At 44.0% G+C, this 19,277-nt stretch overlaps 1 protein-coding gene across 1 annotated transcript in view; it reads left to right on the top strand.

Annotated features, from left to right (window-relative positions):
- Positions 1–19,277, top strand: part of PRKCE (protein kinase C epsilon) — a 328,939-nt gene that overhangs the window by 127,510 nt on the left and 182,152 nt on the right. The window contains exon 2 of the mRNA XM_081854659.1: positions 16,172–16,235. Coding sequence (XP_081710785.1) covers positions 16,172–16,235 — 64 coding nt within the window. The remainder of the gene's footprint in view (positions 1–16,171; positions 16,236–19,277) is intronic.

The raw sequence follows: 19,277 nt of genomic DNA on the forward strand, positions 1-19,277 counted from the left end.
GTGTTTGGGTGTGTGTACTCCAGGAACAAAAGTACATTTATTTCAGGCGGGAACAATCTACTCACTTTTAGAAACAGTCATTTTAATCTTTTGCAGGGAGGGACCCCTATGTGTCCAGACATTTGTGCTGCAGGAGTTTGGAAGCATTTGACTGATATTTCCATTTTCCCAGCAGCAAATGTCTGAACAACTGAACTCCACAGCCTCCCTGGGTGTTCTGCTTTTCCTGCAGTCTGGCAGATGAGCCTACCAAAATTCCTAATCTGCCTGCATCCGATGGCATCTTGATGGCATCTTGAAGCCTTAAAAGAAAATAATAGCTTGTTTTCTAAAACCTTCCACGTCTGGTTTCTTGGCAATGGCTCTTACTGAACAAGAGGAGAACCTGTTCGCAAAACTGTTTTGAGCAACGCAATTGCCTTATAGTAAGCCTGAGTGAACACAGTGGGGCTTCGTTCCAAATAAATATGCGCGGCGTTGCACGATTGGTGTGTTGCAGAGCCAGCCCTAAATGGCTGCTGAAGACCCACATCCCACAGGGAATCCGATGACGAGAGACCCCTGGACCTGCTCTTCCTCTTTACCATTGCCACCTGCTTCTTCACCAGCCTCTTCCTCTGGCCCAGATGGGATGTGCACGCAAATATCAGCTCCCCAGTGGTGGGAGGAGTAGCTGCCATTTCTTGCTCATTGACTGCCTCTAGTAGCAATAGTTAGGCAGAGGAGGAGCAGCAACAAACCCAGCAATAGACTTGAGTCCATTGCCCTTCTCTCAGCCAGGTAAGTTTGGAAGTCCGCAAGCTGGATCTGGGTGCAGCAGCCCCTCTAGAGCCTAAGAAGAACATGCTAGAACAGGCCAGTGGTCCATCTGGTCGGTGTTGTTGTTGTTGTTGTTGTTTAGTCGTGTCTGACACTTTGTGACCCCATGGACCAGAGCACGCCAGGCACTTCTGTCTTCCACTGCCTCCCGCAGTTTGGTCAAACTCATATTTGTAGCTTCGAGAACACTGTCCAACCATCTCGTCCTCTGCCGTCCCCTTCTCCTTGTGCCCTCCATCTTTCCCAACATCAGGGTCTTTTCCAGGGAGTCTTCTCTTCTCATGAGGTGGCCAAAGTATTGGAGCCTCAGCTTCACAATCTGTCCTTCCAGTGAGCACTCAGGGCTGATTTCCTTCAGAATGGATAGGTTTGATCCTCTTGCAGTCCATGGGACTCTCAAGAGTCTCCTCCAGCACCATAATTCAGAAGCATCAATTCTTCGGTGATCAGCCTTCTTTGTGGTCCAGCTCTCACTTCCATACATCACTACTGGGAAAACCATGGCTTTAACTATACGGACCTTTGTTGGCAAGGTGATGTCTCTGCTTTGTAAGACGCTGTCTAGGTTTGCCATCGCTTTTCTCCCAAGGAGCAGGCGTCTTTTAATTTTGTGACTGCTGTCACCATCTGCAGTGATCATGGAGCCCAAGAAAGTAAAATCTCTCACTGCCTCCATTTCTTCCCCTTCTATTTGCCAGGAGGTGATGGGCCCAGTGGTCGTAGCATCCCATTTCCACAGTGGCCAACCAGGTGTCTGTGGGAAGCCCCAAAGCAAGGTCTGAGTACAACAACATTTTCCACACTAGTGGTTCCCATCAACTAATATTCAGGTGCATACAGCCTCTGACTTGCTAAATGCATAGACAGTGGTACCTCGGGTTACAGACGCTTCAGGTTACAGATGCTTCAGGTTACAGACTCCACTAATCCAGAAATGATACCTTGGGTTAAGAACTTTGCTTCAGGATGAGAACAGAAATCACGTGGCAGCAGCGGGAGGCCCCATTAGCTAAAGTGGTGCTTCAGGTTAAGAACAGTTTCAGGTTAAGAACAGACCTCCAGAACGAATTAAGTTCTTAACCCAAGGTACCACTGTAACTGGGTAAAGTGTGCATAGAAATGCATATAATAATGAAGAAAACATACAAAAACGCATTATGTTAGGCCTCTCCCCACTTGCAATTCCCCCCATTGTCTCCTGTTCTTACACATGGCCAATTGCCCTTCTCAGGGAAGGACCATAGCTCAGCAGAAGAATGTCTGCTTTGGCTGCAGAAAGCCTCAGGCTCAAGACTGCCACCTCCAGGTTAAAGAAATAAAAAGGCAGTGTCGGCTCCATGGTTTGGAGGGCCATTAGGCAAGGCATCGACTCAAACAACTGTAGGGATGGAAGGGACCTCAAGAACAGGAATCACAGCTACAAGATACCTGACAGATGGTCATCCGACCTCTTGTTTGCACGGCTGCAATGAAGGAGATTCTGCCAAGGTAGTCTGTTCTACTGTTAAACCTCTCTTACCACCAGAAGGTTATTCCTAACATTTACTTGGAACCTCCTTTCCTGTAACTTGAATCGTTGGTTCGGATCCTGCCCTTTGGAGCAGCAGAAACCAAACATGCTGTGTTTTCCACGTGACAACCCTTGAGATATCTGAAGATGATAATAATAATAATAATAATAATAATAATAATAATAATAATAATAATATTTATTTATACCCCGCCCTCCCCTGCCAGAGGGCGGCTAACACCAATAAATCACAGTAAAAACATAATAGGAGAAAAAGAGAGGGAGTGAAAACAATTTAAAATACAGGTTAAAATGTGATTTAAAATGCAGCCTCATTTTAAAGTAGCCGATAAATCTAGACCATAAGGGGAGAGAAACATAAGGGTCGGACCGAGTCCAAACCAAAGGCCAGGCGGAACAGCTCTGTCTTGCAGACCCTGCGGAAAGATGTCAAGTCCCCCAGGGCCCTAGTCTCTTGTGACAGAGCGTTCCACCAAGTCGGGGCCAGTACTGAAAAGGCCTTACCAGGAACTGGAATCAACCTCTCTGTGCTGGGGAGAAGAAGGGAAATCCCAGGAACAAAGCTAGCTTTACAGTTTGCTTTTCATTCTCCGAGTGTTGATATTTGCACTGACCGAAAGTTACTGTTTATTTCATAAGCATGCAAATCGATTGTTAAATACTTGGGGGGGGGGGGAGGCAAGAGCCCGAAGAAGTATTTGAAAGGGAGGGCACATTGTTTAAACACTCCCTGCAAAGCTGCGTTCTGTCACTGCTTTGTGTGTCATCTCGGTATTTATTTTAATATTATTAATATTTATTTTAGAGCGGACTTAAAAGCCTGTTTTGAGTGCACTTAAAAGCCTGCATTTCTCTTTAACCCCCGTTGTATATCAAAGGGCCTAGACAGCGGGAGAGATGGTGAGGAGTAAATTTCTTGCTTCCGCTTCCATAAACATAAAGAGAAATTCTGTATACACTACCTTTTTGAAGCTTCTGCACCCTCCTTATATTTTAACTGGGTTTGATTCTGTATTTTAGCCACTTCTTACTTAAGCGAAATTAGTATTATTTATTATTTTCATTGTATTTATACTACACCTTTTCCCCCCAAAGAGCTTCTTCCCTTCTTTGTTTAAAAGGTCCCTTACCTTTCCCGCCCCAACCTGGCCACAGTGATTCATGCGACAGTCATCTCCAGGCTTGACTACTGTAATTCACTCTATGCGGGGCTGCCCTTGAAGCTGTCCCAGAAACTCCAGCGGGTACAGAATGCTGCAGCGAGGCTCCTCACGGGGTCTCTGCCATGGGAGCATATTCACCCAGTGCTTTTCAAGCTGCACTGGCTCCCGGTGGAGTACAGGGTCAGATTTAAGGTGCTGCTTTTGACCTAGGACCCTCGTACCTACGGTATGCCCCATGGAGAGCCTCAAGGTCCATAAATAGCAACACCCTAGTGGTCCCAGGCCCTAAGGAAGTTAGATTATCTTCAACCAGAGTCAGGGCCTTTGCAACTCTGGCTCCGGCCGGGTGGAACGCTCTGCCTCATGAGACCAGGGCCCTGCAGGATCTGATTTCTTTCCGCAGGGCCTGTAAGACAGAGTTGTTCCGCCTGGCCTTTGGGTTGGAGTGAATTTGATTCCCTCTCTTTCTTTTTTCTTTTCCTTCTCCTCCTGCGATGAGGCTACATTTTAATGTTTTAATGTTTCAATATTTTAATGTTGTATTTTAATGTTGTTTTTAAGTTGTAATCATTCAACTTGTTTTTATTATTGCTTCTAAGCCTCTCTGAGCCCGGCCTTGGCTGGGGAGGGCGGGGTATAAATAATAATAATAATAATAATAATTATTATTATTATTATTATTATTAATCCCCATAACAATCCTGTGAGGTGGGTTGACTGTCCCAAGGTTGGTGAATTTCCTGACTGAGTGGAGATTTGAACCCTGGTCTCCCAGGCCCTAGGCTGACTCTCTAACCATTGCACCACACTGCCTTCCCAGTGTTTTTCCTTTACCCTGATGCCAAAGATACGCATAGCTGCACATGGAATACTGCTTGCGTCCATGTAGCTGCAGTTGCACATGAGGTGAACACGACTAGGTATGCATTTTAAACCAACTTTTGGAGAATATGGAAAACGACCTCCTTGAATCGCTTTGGCTTTCTTTTTCGTTCTTTCTTTCTGCAGTTCAAATGCAGGAAATGGTTTGACCTCCAACTCTGCCATCCCAGCTGATGTTTCTTTCCTTTTTCTGAGAGTTGTGTTAACCCAACAGAGCAGTTAAATCCTGAAGGCAAGTTGGCTCTGTTTATGAATATCAATAATACATAATCTCTTTCTGCACATTCCATCATTTCTCATTATATTAATGGATGGAAATGGAAGGGAGTGCATTATGAAGGAACTTCCAAATGATTGTATTCGTACAGAAGATTGACCACAGTCTACTTTCCTTCCTTGGCTGGCTCTCAAGTACCAGATAAGAAGCAGATTAGGAGCCTCCTTGCATGTTGACAAAAGCAAGGGGGAAAGGTTGGAAGGCTGAGCTTTGGATTTTGTGAGCCGCAGAGTTGGCAGAGAAATTCCTGCATGCCTCTGTTCCTGATGAACATGTTCTTAATGATAATCAAGCTTGCGCAAACTACTCTGGTTCAAACAAGATGTGATGCTTGGGAGACCTGCATCTCCCACTGGTGGTGGTAGTGGGTTTCATCAGGGCAGTGGGGCACTGCAGGAGGCAAGGTTAAAGCCCCAGTACTGTTAATCCTGACCTGAATCCTTTACCCATTGCTATTTGCTCCATGGTGGGGGCGGGTAAGGGGACAGGCAGCGGATACATGTAAGTTATGCGTAGGCATAATCCAAAACCAACAGAATCATGGATTTCCAATTCTGGTTTGGAAAGCAGGCTCAATAATAATAATATATAATAATACTACTAATGATTTATTATTTATACCCCGCCCATCTGGCTGAGTTTCCCCAGCCTCTCTGGGCGGCTCCCAATCAAATGTTAAAAACAATACACCATTAAATATTAAAAGCTTCCCTAAACAGGGCTGCCTTCAGTGTCTTTTAAAGATTAGATAGCTGCTTATTTCCTTCACATCTGAAGGGAGGGCATTCCACAGGGCCGGCGCCACTACCAAGAAGGCCCTCTGTCTGGTTCCCTGTAACTTCACTTCTTGCAATGAGGGAACTGCCAGAAGGCCCTCAGCGCTGGATCTCAGTGTCCGGGCTGAACGATGGGGGTGGAGACGCTCCTTCAGGTATCCTGGGCTGAGGCCGTTTAGGGCTTTAAAGGTCAGCACCAACACTTTGAATTGTGCTCGGAAACGTACTGGGAGCCAACGCAGATCTCCCAAGACCGGTGTTATGTGGTCCCAGCGGCCACTCCCAGTCACCAGTCTAGCTGCCACATTCTGGATTAATTGCAGTTTCCGGGTCATCTTCTTTTTTAAAAAATTAATTTTTTATTAAGAAATTTTCTTTTACAAATTTGTTCGAATACAACCATATTTTCCAATTTACAAATTTTCTTTTTGACTTCCACCAGCTCCCCCCACAATCCTCATATTTTAATATTTATTCCGCATTTCCTTTATAATATATTGACAGTTTATAATATCTTTACATCTCTTTTTCTCTTTATAATACCCTTTCTCATCACAAAGCCTCTTTAAATCCAACTAGCGTTGTCTGTTCATCACAAATATTTTCCAGATATATCGTAAACTTTCTCCAGTCCTGAGTGAACTTGTGATCTTTTTGGTATCTAATTTTTCCAGTCATTTTATCTAATTCCACAAAGTCCATAAGTTTGTTTCCGGGTCATCTTCAAAGGTAATTCCACATAGAGCGCATTGCAGCAGTCCAAGCGGGAGATAACCAGAGCATGCACCACTCTGGCGAGACAGTCTGTGGGCAGGTAGGGTCTTAGCCTGCGTACCAGGTGGAGCTCAAACTGTAGTTTGCCAGGTTCGGACATTGCAACAAATTATGGGTTCTGCTATAATGCAGAAACAGAAAGGAAACTGCGTATGAGAGGAGAGGAGCTCATTCCTGATTAAACCAGCCTGTTATCATTTAGGATCTCTCTGCTCCACAGGCCTAAACTTGTTTAATGCTCTCAATTCATCTCCCCAAAAGACTACATATAGTCACCAGGATTCTTCAAAAGGAAGACATGAGTTTGGTCTCCCCACTGCCCCTTTTTTCCTTTGCACATCATGGTTGTTTGTTTTTAGGTTTTAAGCCCATGGGCAGGGAATGCCTTGTTTTAATTGATTGCATGTAAAACACTCTAGGAGCCGTTTTGCCTGAACAGCCGGGTACGAATGCTCTAAATAAAGAAATAACTTTTGCAGGGCCCTATTGTTAGGGTGGGAGGAGAGCAGAAATGTAATGTCAAGAAGTTTTTTCATCGTGAAAGAGGGCTAAAGTAAACATAACGTGTGAAAAAGAGAGGGATCAGATCAAAGTTGATTCACATGCTGCATTTCTGTTGAGAAGGTCCTTAACAAAAGCCTTGGAAATTAAAATACTACCCCGAACTTATTCATAGATTCAATACAGATTGAGGCCACCATCCTGGCGTTTTCTCCCAGAGTGCTCCAGTTTCCTCTGGCCAGGGGAAATGATCCATGCGTTTGGGGTTAAAAGTAGTTCAGCCTCCTCTGAGTAATTGTTTCCATGTCCAGCGAACTTGCTGTCTCTCTGCCGAAACTGCCAAGAAGTGTGCCAGTGAATGTCAGTTGTGGACAGAGATTTTATTATGTGAACTTATAGAGATGATGGAACTCATATTGCCAAGCCTTCTGACATCCAACGTGGGTTTCTTTTTCCTCGGCATATTTTTCCTTGAGCCTGATGTAATTTCAGTGTTATGAAGCCTCTGACTAGGAACCCTTTCTGCTGCCAATGGCACAGTGTTGGAGCTGCTGCAGTATGACTCCTTATGATACCATAACAGTAAAGTTGGAGCCGAAATCTCATTGGAGCAGCTCAAAACTGTGTCTCCTTCCCATTTTGCCATTGTCCCACTCTTTTAAGAAAGGAGGATGGTGCACAGATGAGGGAAGAATCACAGCGTGAGTTCCTTTTATATGGCTAAGGGATTCTGCTGTACATCACATCTGTACTTATATACCACTTCCACAGTCATGGCTCCCACCCCCCCAAAAAAATCCTGGGAACTGTAGGGTGCTGTGAGTTGTTAGGAGACGCCTCACGGAGCTATAGTTCCCAGTAGCCTTCTACTTTCTTCTTCAGCGACCACTCGTAGCCGAGTAAGCTTATCTTCCATGAGCACAGTCTTAACAGTGAGTCTGTAGGTGACTGTGGAGGCCAATTCTAGATCTACACATCCTTCCATGGTGGGGACATTGGTTTCAAGGCGGGAGTTCATCACGGTGAGGGTTTGCCTAGCTCTTAGCTCGTTTCTCCCTTTCGTCCTGAGTTCAAGTGTCTTCAAAGCCCATGACACCTTTGGTAAAAGCTGTTCTCCAATTGGAGCGCTGGCAGGCCAGTGTTTCCCAGTTGTCGGTGTTTATACTATATTTTTTAAAGATTTGCCTTGAGAAAATCTTTAAACCTTTTTTGTTGACCACCAGCATTACACTTACCATTTTAAAGTTCGGAATAGAGTAGATGCTTTGGAAGACAATCATTAGGCATCCGCACAACATTACCAGTCCAACGAAGTTGATGTTGAAGAATCATTGCCTTGATGCTTGTGATCTTTGCTTCTTCCAGTACACTTAACAAACAGCAGCCTTAACAAACTCCAGTTCCTAGGATTATGTGTGGGGAGACAGGGCTGTTAAAATGGTGTAACAGTGCTTTACAGGTACCAAGCGAGTGCCACCACGATCGATGTGGCATAGATTGACCACGTCTGACTTGGCCAAAAAGAGGAATTGCATCACCAGAGGACACAGATCTAAACTTACTGAAAAATTCCATTTCCAGCCATTTCACACTGAGTTTGTATAATAATAGTAGTAGTAGTAGTAGTAGTAGTAGTAGTAGTAGTAATAATAATAATAATAATAATAATAATAATAATAATAATAAATTTATTTATATCCTGCCCTCCCCAGCCGAAGCTGGGCTCAGGGCGGCTAACAACAATCACAACAACAATTATGTAACTTGAGCAAAAAATAATTCCTGTACATCATCCCCCCCCCCCAAGTTTTTGGTTGGGCATCCTCTGTCTTCCCATGGACGTTATGCAGATAAAGAAGCTTATTCTCTGTCTGTTGCTTTGCAAATGATTTCCAATAGCTGTTCGCTGGTCATTTTGCTGTATTACTGGTGTCCTGAATTCACATGGCCCATAATTTGGGAACATTGGCTTTTAACGTTGCTGGCTTTAACAAATCAATTGATTTCAGAATGTTGTGATTATTCTGTCTGCAAGTTGTTTTCCACTGGCTAGATTAAAACAACAACAACATAAGAACAGCCCGCTGAATCCAGCCGTTGGCCCATCTAGTCAAGCATCCTGTTCTCACAGTTGCCAGTGGGAAGCCCCACAAGCAGGACTCAAGCACAAGAGCCATCCGCTCCTGTGGTTTCCAGCATTGCTGCCTCCAACTGTGGCATCACAGCAGAGCCACGATGGCTAGTAGCCATGGACAGCCTTGCAGAAGGTTGCAGGTTCAATCCCCAGCATTTCCAGCTCTGGGAGAGACTCCTGCCTGAAACCCTGGAAAACCGCTGCCAGTCAGTGTAGACAGTATTGAGCTACATGGACCAATTACTTCACCCAGGGCAAGGCAGGTTCCTGTGTTCCAGTGATTGGTTTTCATAAAGGAAAAAGACCATGGGGGTTCCGTGTGGTTTCAGTAAAGCTTTTTTAAATTTATTTTTAAAGCCTCATGCCATTATGTTTGCTGTCTCCATTATTAATAAAATAATGAGAAGGCATTTGTAGTACAAATGAGCATTCTGGCCATTGGGGGTTCAATATCTGCTCTGCAAAGCAAATGAAGCTGTCAGAGTCATGTGGAGATGCCTTGATGTGGGCGGGAGGGCAAATTTTACAGGTCAATTGCTTTTGGTGCTTCCTAAGTTTTCAGCTTCCTTTTTGAATTAGGGCCTTGTGTATTACTCATGCAAACACTTTGGAGGTGACAAATGTTAGCAGAGTGTTTTGGCAACGGGTGAGATGCTGCATAGCTGCAGGGGAATGAAGAGGATTACATTTCGGCAAGCCGTATCAAAATGTCACCACGCTGTGTCGTGACAGAACAGAAACCCTCGCATCAATGTGACAATTAGTCTTGTCCTCCTGCCTCTGACAAAGCATAATATGAAAATTTTATGTCCCCGATTTCAAAACTTCAATGTCTCTTGAACGGCTCTGTCAGAATTCTCTGTGGTAGCTTCTGAAAGCTCCCAAGCAGAATATTTATGTCCCGTTTGCTTTTAAACACCTTGGTTTTAACCTCATATCTTTCCCTTTAAAAGGGTGTGTTTTAGAGGTATTAAACAATCCAGACCAGAAGTTGTATGTAAATTTAAAAATATTGGGTGCAGCTGGGTTCCCATCCCCCCTTTATTTTGAGCAAAATGTGATCAAAAGCTCAAAGCTCATTTGGATAGGGCTGTGTCTGTGAGGTAAATACCAATCGAATACATTGGGGGAGGGGTGTAAAAAGCAGCTGAGGGTGAGTTTTGAGATGTGGGGGAGCAGTGGGTTCACCCCTGCCTCCCAATGGAGATGATGATGATGATGATGAAGAAGAAGAAGAAGATGGTAAAACTAACGGAGTTGGCAAAAACATAGTACAAAGTCAAACACAAATAACGTCCCCAAAGATCCACACCTGACACACATTTAAAGCATGCAGCTTCACTCAAAGAATTTTGGGAACGGTAGTTGGTTAAGGGTACTGGAAATTGCAGTACAGTGGTACCTCGGGTTAAGAACTTAATTCGTTCTGGAGGTCTATTCTTAACCTGAAACTGTTCTTAACCTGAAGCACCACTTTAGCTAATGGGGCCTCCCACCACTGCCACGCCGCCAGAGCATGATTTCTGTTCTCATCCTGAAGCAAAGTTCTTAACCCGAGGTAGTATTTCTGGGTTAGCGGAGTCTGTAACCTGAAGTGTCTGTAACCTGAAGTGTCTGTAACCCGAGGTACCACTGTAATGCGATGAGGAAACTACAGTTCCCAGCAATTATTGAAAGGCATGTATATTGGATGTGCTTTACACACTGGCAGAGGAAGGGGTGTGTGGTCGTTGCGGCCTGCCCAGGTGTCATCCCTGGGGGAGGGGTGACCTCACCGCCCCCGGATGCTAGCCCCGCCCCCGAAGGCAGCTAGCCCCGCCCCTGGGTGCACAGCATGTGCACCGCTCCGGGTGCTGGAGCAGCTAGGTCCGCCTCTAGCTTTACCTTTATGATGTGGTTCTGCCCCAACTTTATATTTAACGTTCCTGCAATGTAAAGGTTAGGCTGGCGCTATCTAAGGGATTTGAAATCACAGAAAGGATTGAAAGTGAACGTAGTGTGCGAATGGGATAAGCTGGGACAACGGGGAATATGGATTCCTTTTATTTTAGGGGGCCATCTGCAGAATATTACCGACATGGTTCAAAGACAGCCATCATCTCTTAACTTCAAAACATCTACCTCGCACGCTGCTCTTCTGATCTTCTAATAGATTGCACTTAAAACGTTTACAAAGGAGGGGAGGGGAACATTTTGACATTATCAGTGCCTGTCTTGATCCCACAGGAAATGCTGATATTTTGCTGAATTTCATCGGGGGTGGGAATCCTCACCAGCACAACTGTCACCATTTCCTATTTTAAAAAAAAGTTTTCGACTCTTTCCTGCTCATATGCACGGGTTGTTTTTAATTGTCTCGCCACTCACACCCAGGGCACTCTGGCTCCTCTTTGTAGTTAGGGGGATAATCTGTGAGATTTTAATTTCATGCGTTTTCATATAGATGGATCAAGTCAGCTTTGTTTGCAGGTTAAAATTCAGCATAGACATAGCACCACATTTGACAATGCGTTTCTTTCCTGGGCAGAAAATTCCCTCCAGTCATTAGCATTGTCTCACTCTCTCCGCCCCCTCACCCCTACTCCCACCACCACACACTTTCTTTATGAAACGCAATCCGATAATTATCTGCATTTTCCACTTTCTGAGATGGCGAGGTCCAGATGTAAGCCGCTTTGATCGAAAGCCACTCCGGCCACTCTTAAAAGGGGGGAATAAATAAATAGGAACATCTACCAAGATGTTAATATAGCATTAATACTCTAGCACATTCCCTAAAAGGGCAGTTCTTCTTCCTCTTCCCAGCAATGATGTAATCCTGGCAGGATCCGCAGAGTTCTCGCATTACCGAAACATTATTGTAAATAATTAAAAAGTAAACGCCACTTGTCAGAACTAATGACCAAAGTGCAGTTTGTGGGGCATTGATGCTCAGCTGTGTTTGTTTGTGTGTGTGTGTGTGTGAGAGAGAGAGAGAGAGTTTTCACTTCCTTTAATTATTGGCGCACAGTAGTCATTATGATTGTGGATGAACGCGATGCTTATTTAAGCATTTTAGTTGGGTTCTGGATTCTCTTTTCCTTGTAGCAGATCCCACGTGGATTTAGAGGGATGTAGTTTGAATGCTGCGTTCCCGTCTCTCTGTCCTCCCGTGGACACAGTTTGCAGAGTTAACACTTAGCATTGGTCGTGGTCAACGCGGTTTAGCTTCCGCAAGGGCAGTGTGCTTTCTTTGGTGCCATCTGCAATGCTGCCTACATTGCTTCAGAGTAAGGTCAGTGGGGCTTGCTTCCAACTGAACATGATCATAGGAAAAGAGGATTAGACAGATTGATGGAGGAGACGGCTCTCAAGAGCCAGTGTGGTGTAGTGGTTAAGAGCGGAAGTCTCGTGATCTGATGAACCGGGTTCGCGTCTCCGCTCCTCCACATGCAGCTGCTGGGTGACCTTGGGCTGGTCACACTTCTCTGAAGTCTCTCAGCCCCACTCACAGAGTGTTTAGAATCATAGAGTTGGAAGAGACCACAAGGGCCGTCGAGTCCAACCCCCTGCCAAGCAGGAAACACCATCAGAGCACTCCTGACATATGGTTGTCAAGCCTCTGCTTAAAGACCTCCAAAGAAGGAGACTCCACCACACTCCTTGGCAGCAAATTCCACTGTCGAACAGCTCTTACTGTCAGGAAGTTCTTCCTAATGTTTAGGTGGAATCTTTTTTCTTGTAGTTTGGAACCATTGCTCCGTGCCCGCTTCTCTGGAGCAGCAGAAAACAACCTTTCTCCCTCCTCTATGTGACATCCTTTTATATATTTGAACATGGCTATCATATCACCCCTTAACCTCCTCTTCTCCAGTTTGTTGTGGAGAGGATGGGAAAAGGAGAATGTTAGCCGCTTTGAGACTCCTTAGGGTAGTGATAAAGTGGGATATCAAATCCAAACTCCTCCTCCTCCTCCTCCTCTTCTTCTTCTTCTACGGCTGTTAGCCATGATGGCTGTGCTCTGACTCCACAGCCGGGAAACAGCAATGCTTCTGAACACCAGTTGCTGGAAACCATGAGAGGGCTGAGTGCTCTTGTGTTTGAATCTCGCTTGTGGGTTTTCCACAGGCATGTGGTTGGCCACTGTGAGAACAGGATGCTGGACTAGATGGGCCAGATGCAACAGGTTCTTCTGTTCTTATGAACAGAATTTCCCAGGTGGTTTAGCAGTCAATCCCAATGTAGTTATTTTTTTTACAAAATGGAAATAGAGACCACCCGGCAACTCTCAGCACCCTTAACATACTGCAGCCCGCAGGATTCTTTGCAGGAAGCCATGTCTGTCAAAAGTGAGATAACACTGCCTTAAATGGTGACTGGGAGTGGCTGCTGAGACCACATAACACCAGTCTTGAAAGACCTACATTGGCTCCCAGTACATTTCCGAGCACAATTCAAAGTGTTGGTGCTGACCTTTAAAGCCCTAAACAGCCTTGGCCCAGTATACCTGAAGGAGCGTCTCCACCCCCATTGTTCAGCCCAGTCACTGAGGTCCAGCGCCGAGGGCCTTCTGGCCCTCACTTCGAGAAGCAAAGTTACAGTGAACCAGGCAGAGGGTCTTCTTGGTAGTGGCACCTGCCCTGTGGAATGCCATCCTATCAGATGTCAAAAAGATAAACAACTATTTGACATTTAGAAGACAACTGAAGGCAGCCCTGTTTAGGGAAGTTTTTAATGACTGATGTTTTCATGTATTTTTAATCTCTTGTTGAAAGCCGCTTAGAGTGGCTGGGGCAACCCAGCCAGATGGATGGGGTATAAGTAATAGATGATGATGATGATGATGATGATGATGATGATGAAAGGTGCCAGTGTGGTTGCACAGTTGTTTAATATCAGCAATTATAAATATGCGTTATTTGTTGTAACTCGGGTGTAGGTGCCTCATGGAATGCAATAGGTCAGGGATGAAGGAAACAGTGTCCTCCCAGATTTTGATGAACTACATCTGCTTTCATTGCGAGCCATTTGGCCATGCAGGGGCTGATGGGAGTTGGAGTCCAGCAATATAGGGAGGTCCAAAGGCTTCCATAACCCTGCAGTAAGCAGTATGATTTGTCCTCTTATTTTGCATCTGGTTCCAGTGGGTGGAACTTTGGTTTCTAGTTACAAACAGACAGACAGACAGACAAAAAACCAAAGTCGCTCACACAAGCCTGGGACTGCCCTGCTATAAAAGACAGCAATTACAGGAACCAAAAAGTTCTTTTCAGACCTTGGCTCTGCACCGCAGGCACTGTGCACTGGTGCCAAATGTGCATTGTACTAAATATGTATTGTGTTAACATCCTGAAATATAGCCACCGCATGTGTAAGAGATCAGCTCCTCCCCCATGTTCCCTCGCAATTTCGAAGGTCAATCGAGAATAGCATTTGGAAATTGCCGCCTTTGTGCCAACTCGAGGCGGACAAGGACATTCAGGAGATGGCCTGTTCTTGGCTGCTGCACCTTGTGGAACGTCCGGAGACTCTGTAGCCTGAGCACCTCTCATCTTCGCACATGGCAAGGAGTGGCAGAAAGAGGATCCTGGCTTTCACTCTCTTGGATCACACTTCTTTCCCCCCAATGATATTCTTAATAAGCTGCAACAATTTTAACATGCACAATCCAGTATACATTTAATCCCCCCCTTATTTTGTTGACTTCCTACCCCTTTTTCCATGGAGTTTTTATTTTCCCCCTTGCTGCATGCTGTCTTCTATTTGTTAAATTTACAGTGGTATCTTGGTTCGCAAACTTAATCCATTCTGGAAGTCCGTTCCAAAACCAAAGCGTTCCAAAACCAAGGCGCACTTTCCCATAGAAAGTAATGCAAAATTGATTATTCCATTCCAGACTTTTAAAAACAACCCCTAAAACAGCAATTTAACATGAATGTTACTATCTAACAACACCATTGATCCATAAAATGAAAGCAATAAACAGTGTACTGCAGTCACACAATCAGTCAATCAGTAGCTGAACTGGGTTCCGCAGTCACATATAAAAAAGAGCCGCAAAAACAGAAACGCAAAATAAATAGCAAAAATAGACAGACCTCAGCGTAACACTCAAATCGTCAGTGTAACACTCAAAACGGAAGTGTGGCACTCAAATCATCAGTGTTACACTCAAATCGGAGCACATTCGGCTTCCGAAAACAGTTCGCAAACTGGAACACTTACATCCAGGTTTGCAGTGTTTGGGTTCCAAGTTGTTTGAGTACCAAGGCATTTAAGAACCAAGGTACCACTGTAATTACTTCTGTTGCTCATAGCTCAAATCCTGTTTGCGAGTTCATCATATTATATAATATTTCTTTAAGTGGTCCAGAAAAGGCATCCATTCTTCCATAAAACACTCATCTTTGGATTCTCTCAATTTTGCTCTTAATTTTGCCAGTTCTGCACAGTCTATTATCTTGCTCATCCGTTCTTCTTTGGTGGGAACTTCTTCCACTTCTGAGCAATAAAGAATCCTAGCTGCTGTTGTTACTGCTGGGATCACACTTCTGAGGGGAAACTTACTTGCCTCCTGAGTGAAAAGCTGCAGACGTTCCAAATGCAGGCAAAGCATTGTTCATTATGCGTATTATCCCAAAAACTTGACAGTAGATGCATGAATTGCTTGTACAACCACATTTTGCTGTTTCCAGCATATGAAGACACTCTTGACAGTTTTCATAAATTCTTTTGGGAGCCACTGTTGAAGCCAACAATGCTCTGAAGGCTGTAAACATCTGTTACATTTTAATTGCTTTACTACAGTCTTCCCCCGCTTAGTGCCCTCCAGATGTTTTAGACAACAACTTCCAGCATCCTTGAACATCGGCTATGTTGGCTGGAGATTATGGGAGTTGGAGTCCAAATCATCTGGAAAGCATGAGATCGGGGAAGGCTGTTTGAAGATATTGTTCACTCGATAATTTATATTTCCCCCCCACATGTGTTTACCTATCCCAAACATTTGGAATATGCAGAGTTGTGGATTCAAGAATCAGATAAAGTGTTACCCTTACTTGTTGTCAGGTAATTAAGAAAGGGGACCTTGCGAGGTTGAAATCCAGCAGTGTAAACAAATGTTTGTGAGGATCCTTCCTACTTAGACCTGAGGCTGGATTGAGATGGCACATCAGAATCTGATGGACTTTTTCAAGTCCTTAAAACCACTGGCTTCCATTGAGTATGTGGTACAAGGATTTGCAAGATGACATTTAGTAGTAAAGAAACAAACCCACCCAAGGAAAAGTACACACTGGAATTCTAATAATAAATATTTGCTTTTTCCAACTGCAGATTGATTTGGAACCAGAAGGAAGAGTGTATGTCATCATAGATCTTTCAGGCTCATCAGGTGAAGGTAAGACTTTTGGGTTTTATCATATTCTGCCGTTAATAGCAGATTTATAGTGCATTATTGGACACATGATTCAGGACTCCTTCCTCCAAAGATAAGTCTCTAGGTATATGTGCCACAGGGAGCTTGAGAAAACCAGGAGCTCCCTGTGATGCGTACCTGTCTCAAGCAAATATTTGCGACACCCACATGCTCTTTTAAGTGGTGATGCTGTGGAAATTCAAAATCTAAGGTTGCAATTAGAAGGTGTGTAATTCTCAAATGTATGATGAGTTCTGGCTTTGAGATGATGAAGTTTAGGATTTTTGTCATTAATCCAAACCAATTGATCACAAGTTAATTTATACTTTCTGTGCCATGACTCAGCCACACTTTGCCAGCTTGCGTGTATGCCCAGTATCTGAAGAAGTGTGCATGCACACGAAAGCTCATACCAAGAACTGACTTAGTTGGTCTTTAAGGTGCTACTGGAAGGAATTTGTTTTGTTTTGCCCAGTATCTGTGAGTCTTTACTTTCGTGAAGGTAATTCAAATACTCCGATTCCAGTGCACATTACGTGTGGAATGATTTTATTGTGCTGAATCCTGTGATGAACCCGAATTTTTGTTGGTGATGGTTGGTGTGCCTCTGCCTCCACCTGTTTCCACCTGCTTCATCTTGATCTACTGACAGATGAAGCAAAGCAGATTTCCTTTTGCCAGTGAGCAAAGACTTTGTCATTCCAGCAGGCCACCAGCTGGCTCACGTGACAGGGTCTTCTCTCTGTGTGTGTTATATTTCGTCCTCCTGGTTGTGCTTTTCAATGGTTTTACGTGCTGCCAGTGCTGCTTTCAATAGGGTTACTTACTTAACAGTTTTTTAAAAAACATATTTATATGTAATGCATGTGTTTTAGTTATACCTGTTTTACTGGATACCCTGAGCCCCTTTGGCTCCTGCACTGGGAGAATGGTGGGGCATTACTTAATTCCTTAATTAAAGGGAGATCCAGGTATAAAATAAATCAGAGTGTCACTCAAAGTCTCTGGAAAACAAGTGGACCTTCGCCATATGGCTAAAATGCATTAAGGTTGGGGACACTGATGTTCCCAAGGAGACAGCGTGTTCCACAATATGTGAACATGTAGGGGTCCGTGACACATCGAGGATAAACAAGCCATGGTTTTCTTTCTGTTGCAATTGGATAGATTTGTGCAGAGGTTAGGTATCTGCAACAGCAGGGGTATGTGGAGATCCATCTAGTTTGTCGTGACTTCATGTTTGTTAAATATGTCGTGACTGCGTATTTAAATACAAGTGTGATATTTTATTGGTTGCTGTATATGTTAGAAAAAGAAAGCCTAAGGATTGTGTTATACAGGAACTCGCAAGAAGAAACAATAAGAAAAGAAAAGAAAAGAAAAGAAAAGAAAAGAAAAGAAAAGAAAAGAAGAAATGTATTTTCATAGGTTATATACCGTATACAGTGAGGGGGGGAAGTATTTGATCCCCTGCTAAATTTATCCGTTTACCTTCTGACGAAGAAATGACCAGTCCATAATTGTAATGGTAGGCTTATTGTAGCTGTGAGAGACAGAATAACAACAGGAAAACACCCAGAAGACAAAGTCAGAGAATCATGTGCATTATAATGAGTGAAATAAGTACTCGATCCCCTATCAACCAGCCAGATGTCAGGCTACCTGGTATCTTCACTGTATGTAACAAGCTGAGATTAGAAGCATCTGCTATAAGGGAGAGGTCTTACCTGTAATCCCAGTTCGTTACAGTACCTGTACAAAAACACCTTCACAGTTTACAGTTACTATTATTCAGCCTGTTGCACTTTATGTATTGTGATAACTGTATTTGCATAGTAAGGTATTGAATTTGTTTTGTATATGCTACCTTGGCACCCATTTGAAATGTAGGGTGGCCTAAAAATATACCAAACGACAATATCCATATTCTTCTGCATGTGGACAGCAAAAAAATTCCAGATTCTCCTTGTTTCTCCCCCCCTTTATATTTTATATTCTGTTATTAAATGCCAATATGCAATTATGTGTGTTGAGGTGAAAGACTGAATTCTTTTACTAGAATCTTTTATATACCACTTTTTATCATATTGAGCACAAAGCGGTATGTCAAACACAAAGCAGCTAACTTTGTGGATGCAAGGCAGCATGGTATGTCCCAAACAGCTACGCCCTCTCCTTGTCTCTCAGCACCTGCCATCTGCGGCGGCTGTCTCACCCTGCCTAACGGTAGAGCCGGTCAGGCAGTATTCATTTATTAATTAAAAGAATTTGAAAACAAAACAGAGCAGGGCTTATTAGATCTAGTAACACTCCAAGTCCTTGAGTGGGAAACTGAGCTGAGCTGGTAAACCTGGATTCCGAGGTTTGTTTAGCTAGCAATTATCTGTGTGGCCTTAGGAAAAAAGCCCCCGTCGACATCTGCTTCCAATCTGCGAAAAAGAATAATGACAGAGCCTGGTTGTGAAGTGGAGGGCTTTTTTAAAAGAGAGAGAGAGAGGTATTTTGTATGCAGCTACTATTTGGATGATTAATAACGTGCACTTGCCTTTCGAATACCTTATAAAGCCCTCTCCTGACATCTCTGGGTGCTTGCCGCATCCTCCATTGATCAAGATGGCAAATGGCGAAAACTAAAACAGTTCCGAAGGTAGCTAGCTGATGCATAGACGTCCTCGCTGTTTACTACCTTGGCATGCTGAAGCGGCAAATCTATCAAGAAAGCAGGAACGAGAAAACAGGAGTATAGGAAACCATTCCAAGGGTTCCATTATCTCTTTTGGCAAGGCTGTCCCTCCTTTTGCTGCCTCTGAGCCCTGGTGTTAGCCTCCTGCTCCTATTTCATCTCACCCGTCTCCTCGTGGAAGCTGTTTTTTCCTCCGTGTGTGTATGTGCGCCCTGCTGACATTGGCTGGGCCCAGAGCAGCCTGCTTCATAATCTTCAACTCTGGTTATCACTGAGTCAGCAGTTTGGACGAGAAAGCATTTCTCTTTTCTCCTCTCTTTGATGGAAGACGATAGTCTTTC

This window comes from Podarcis erhardii, assembly GCF_964252035.2.
Source record: "Podarcis erhardii genome assembly, chromosome: 3".
Lineage (NCBI taxonomy): Eukaryota > Metazoa > Chordata > Lepidosauria > Squamata > Lacertidae > Podarcis > Podarcis erhardii.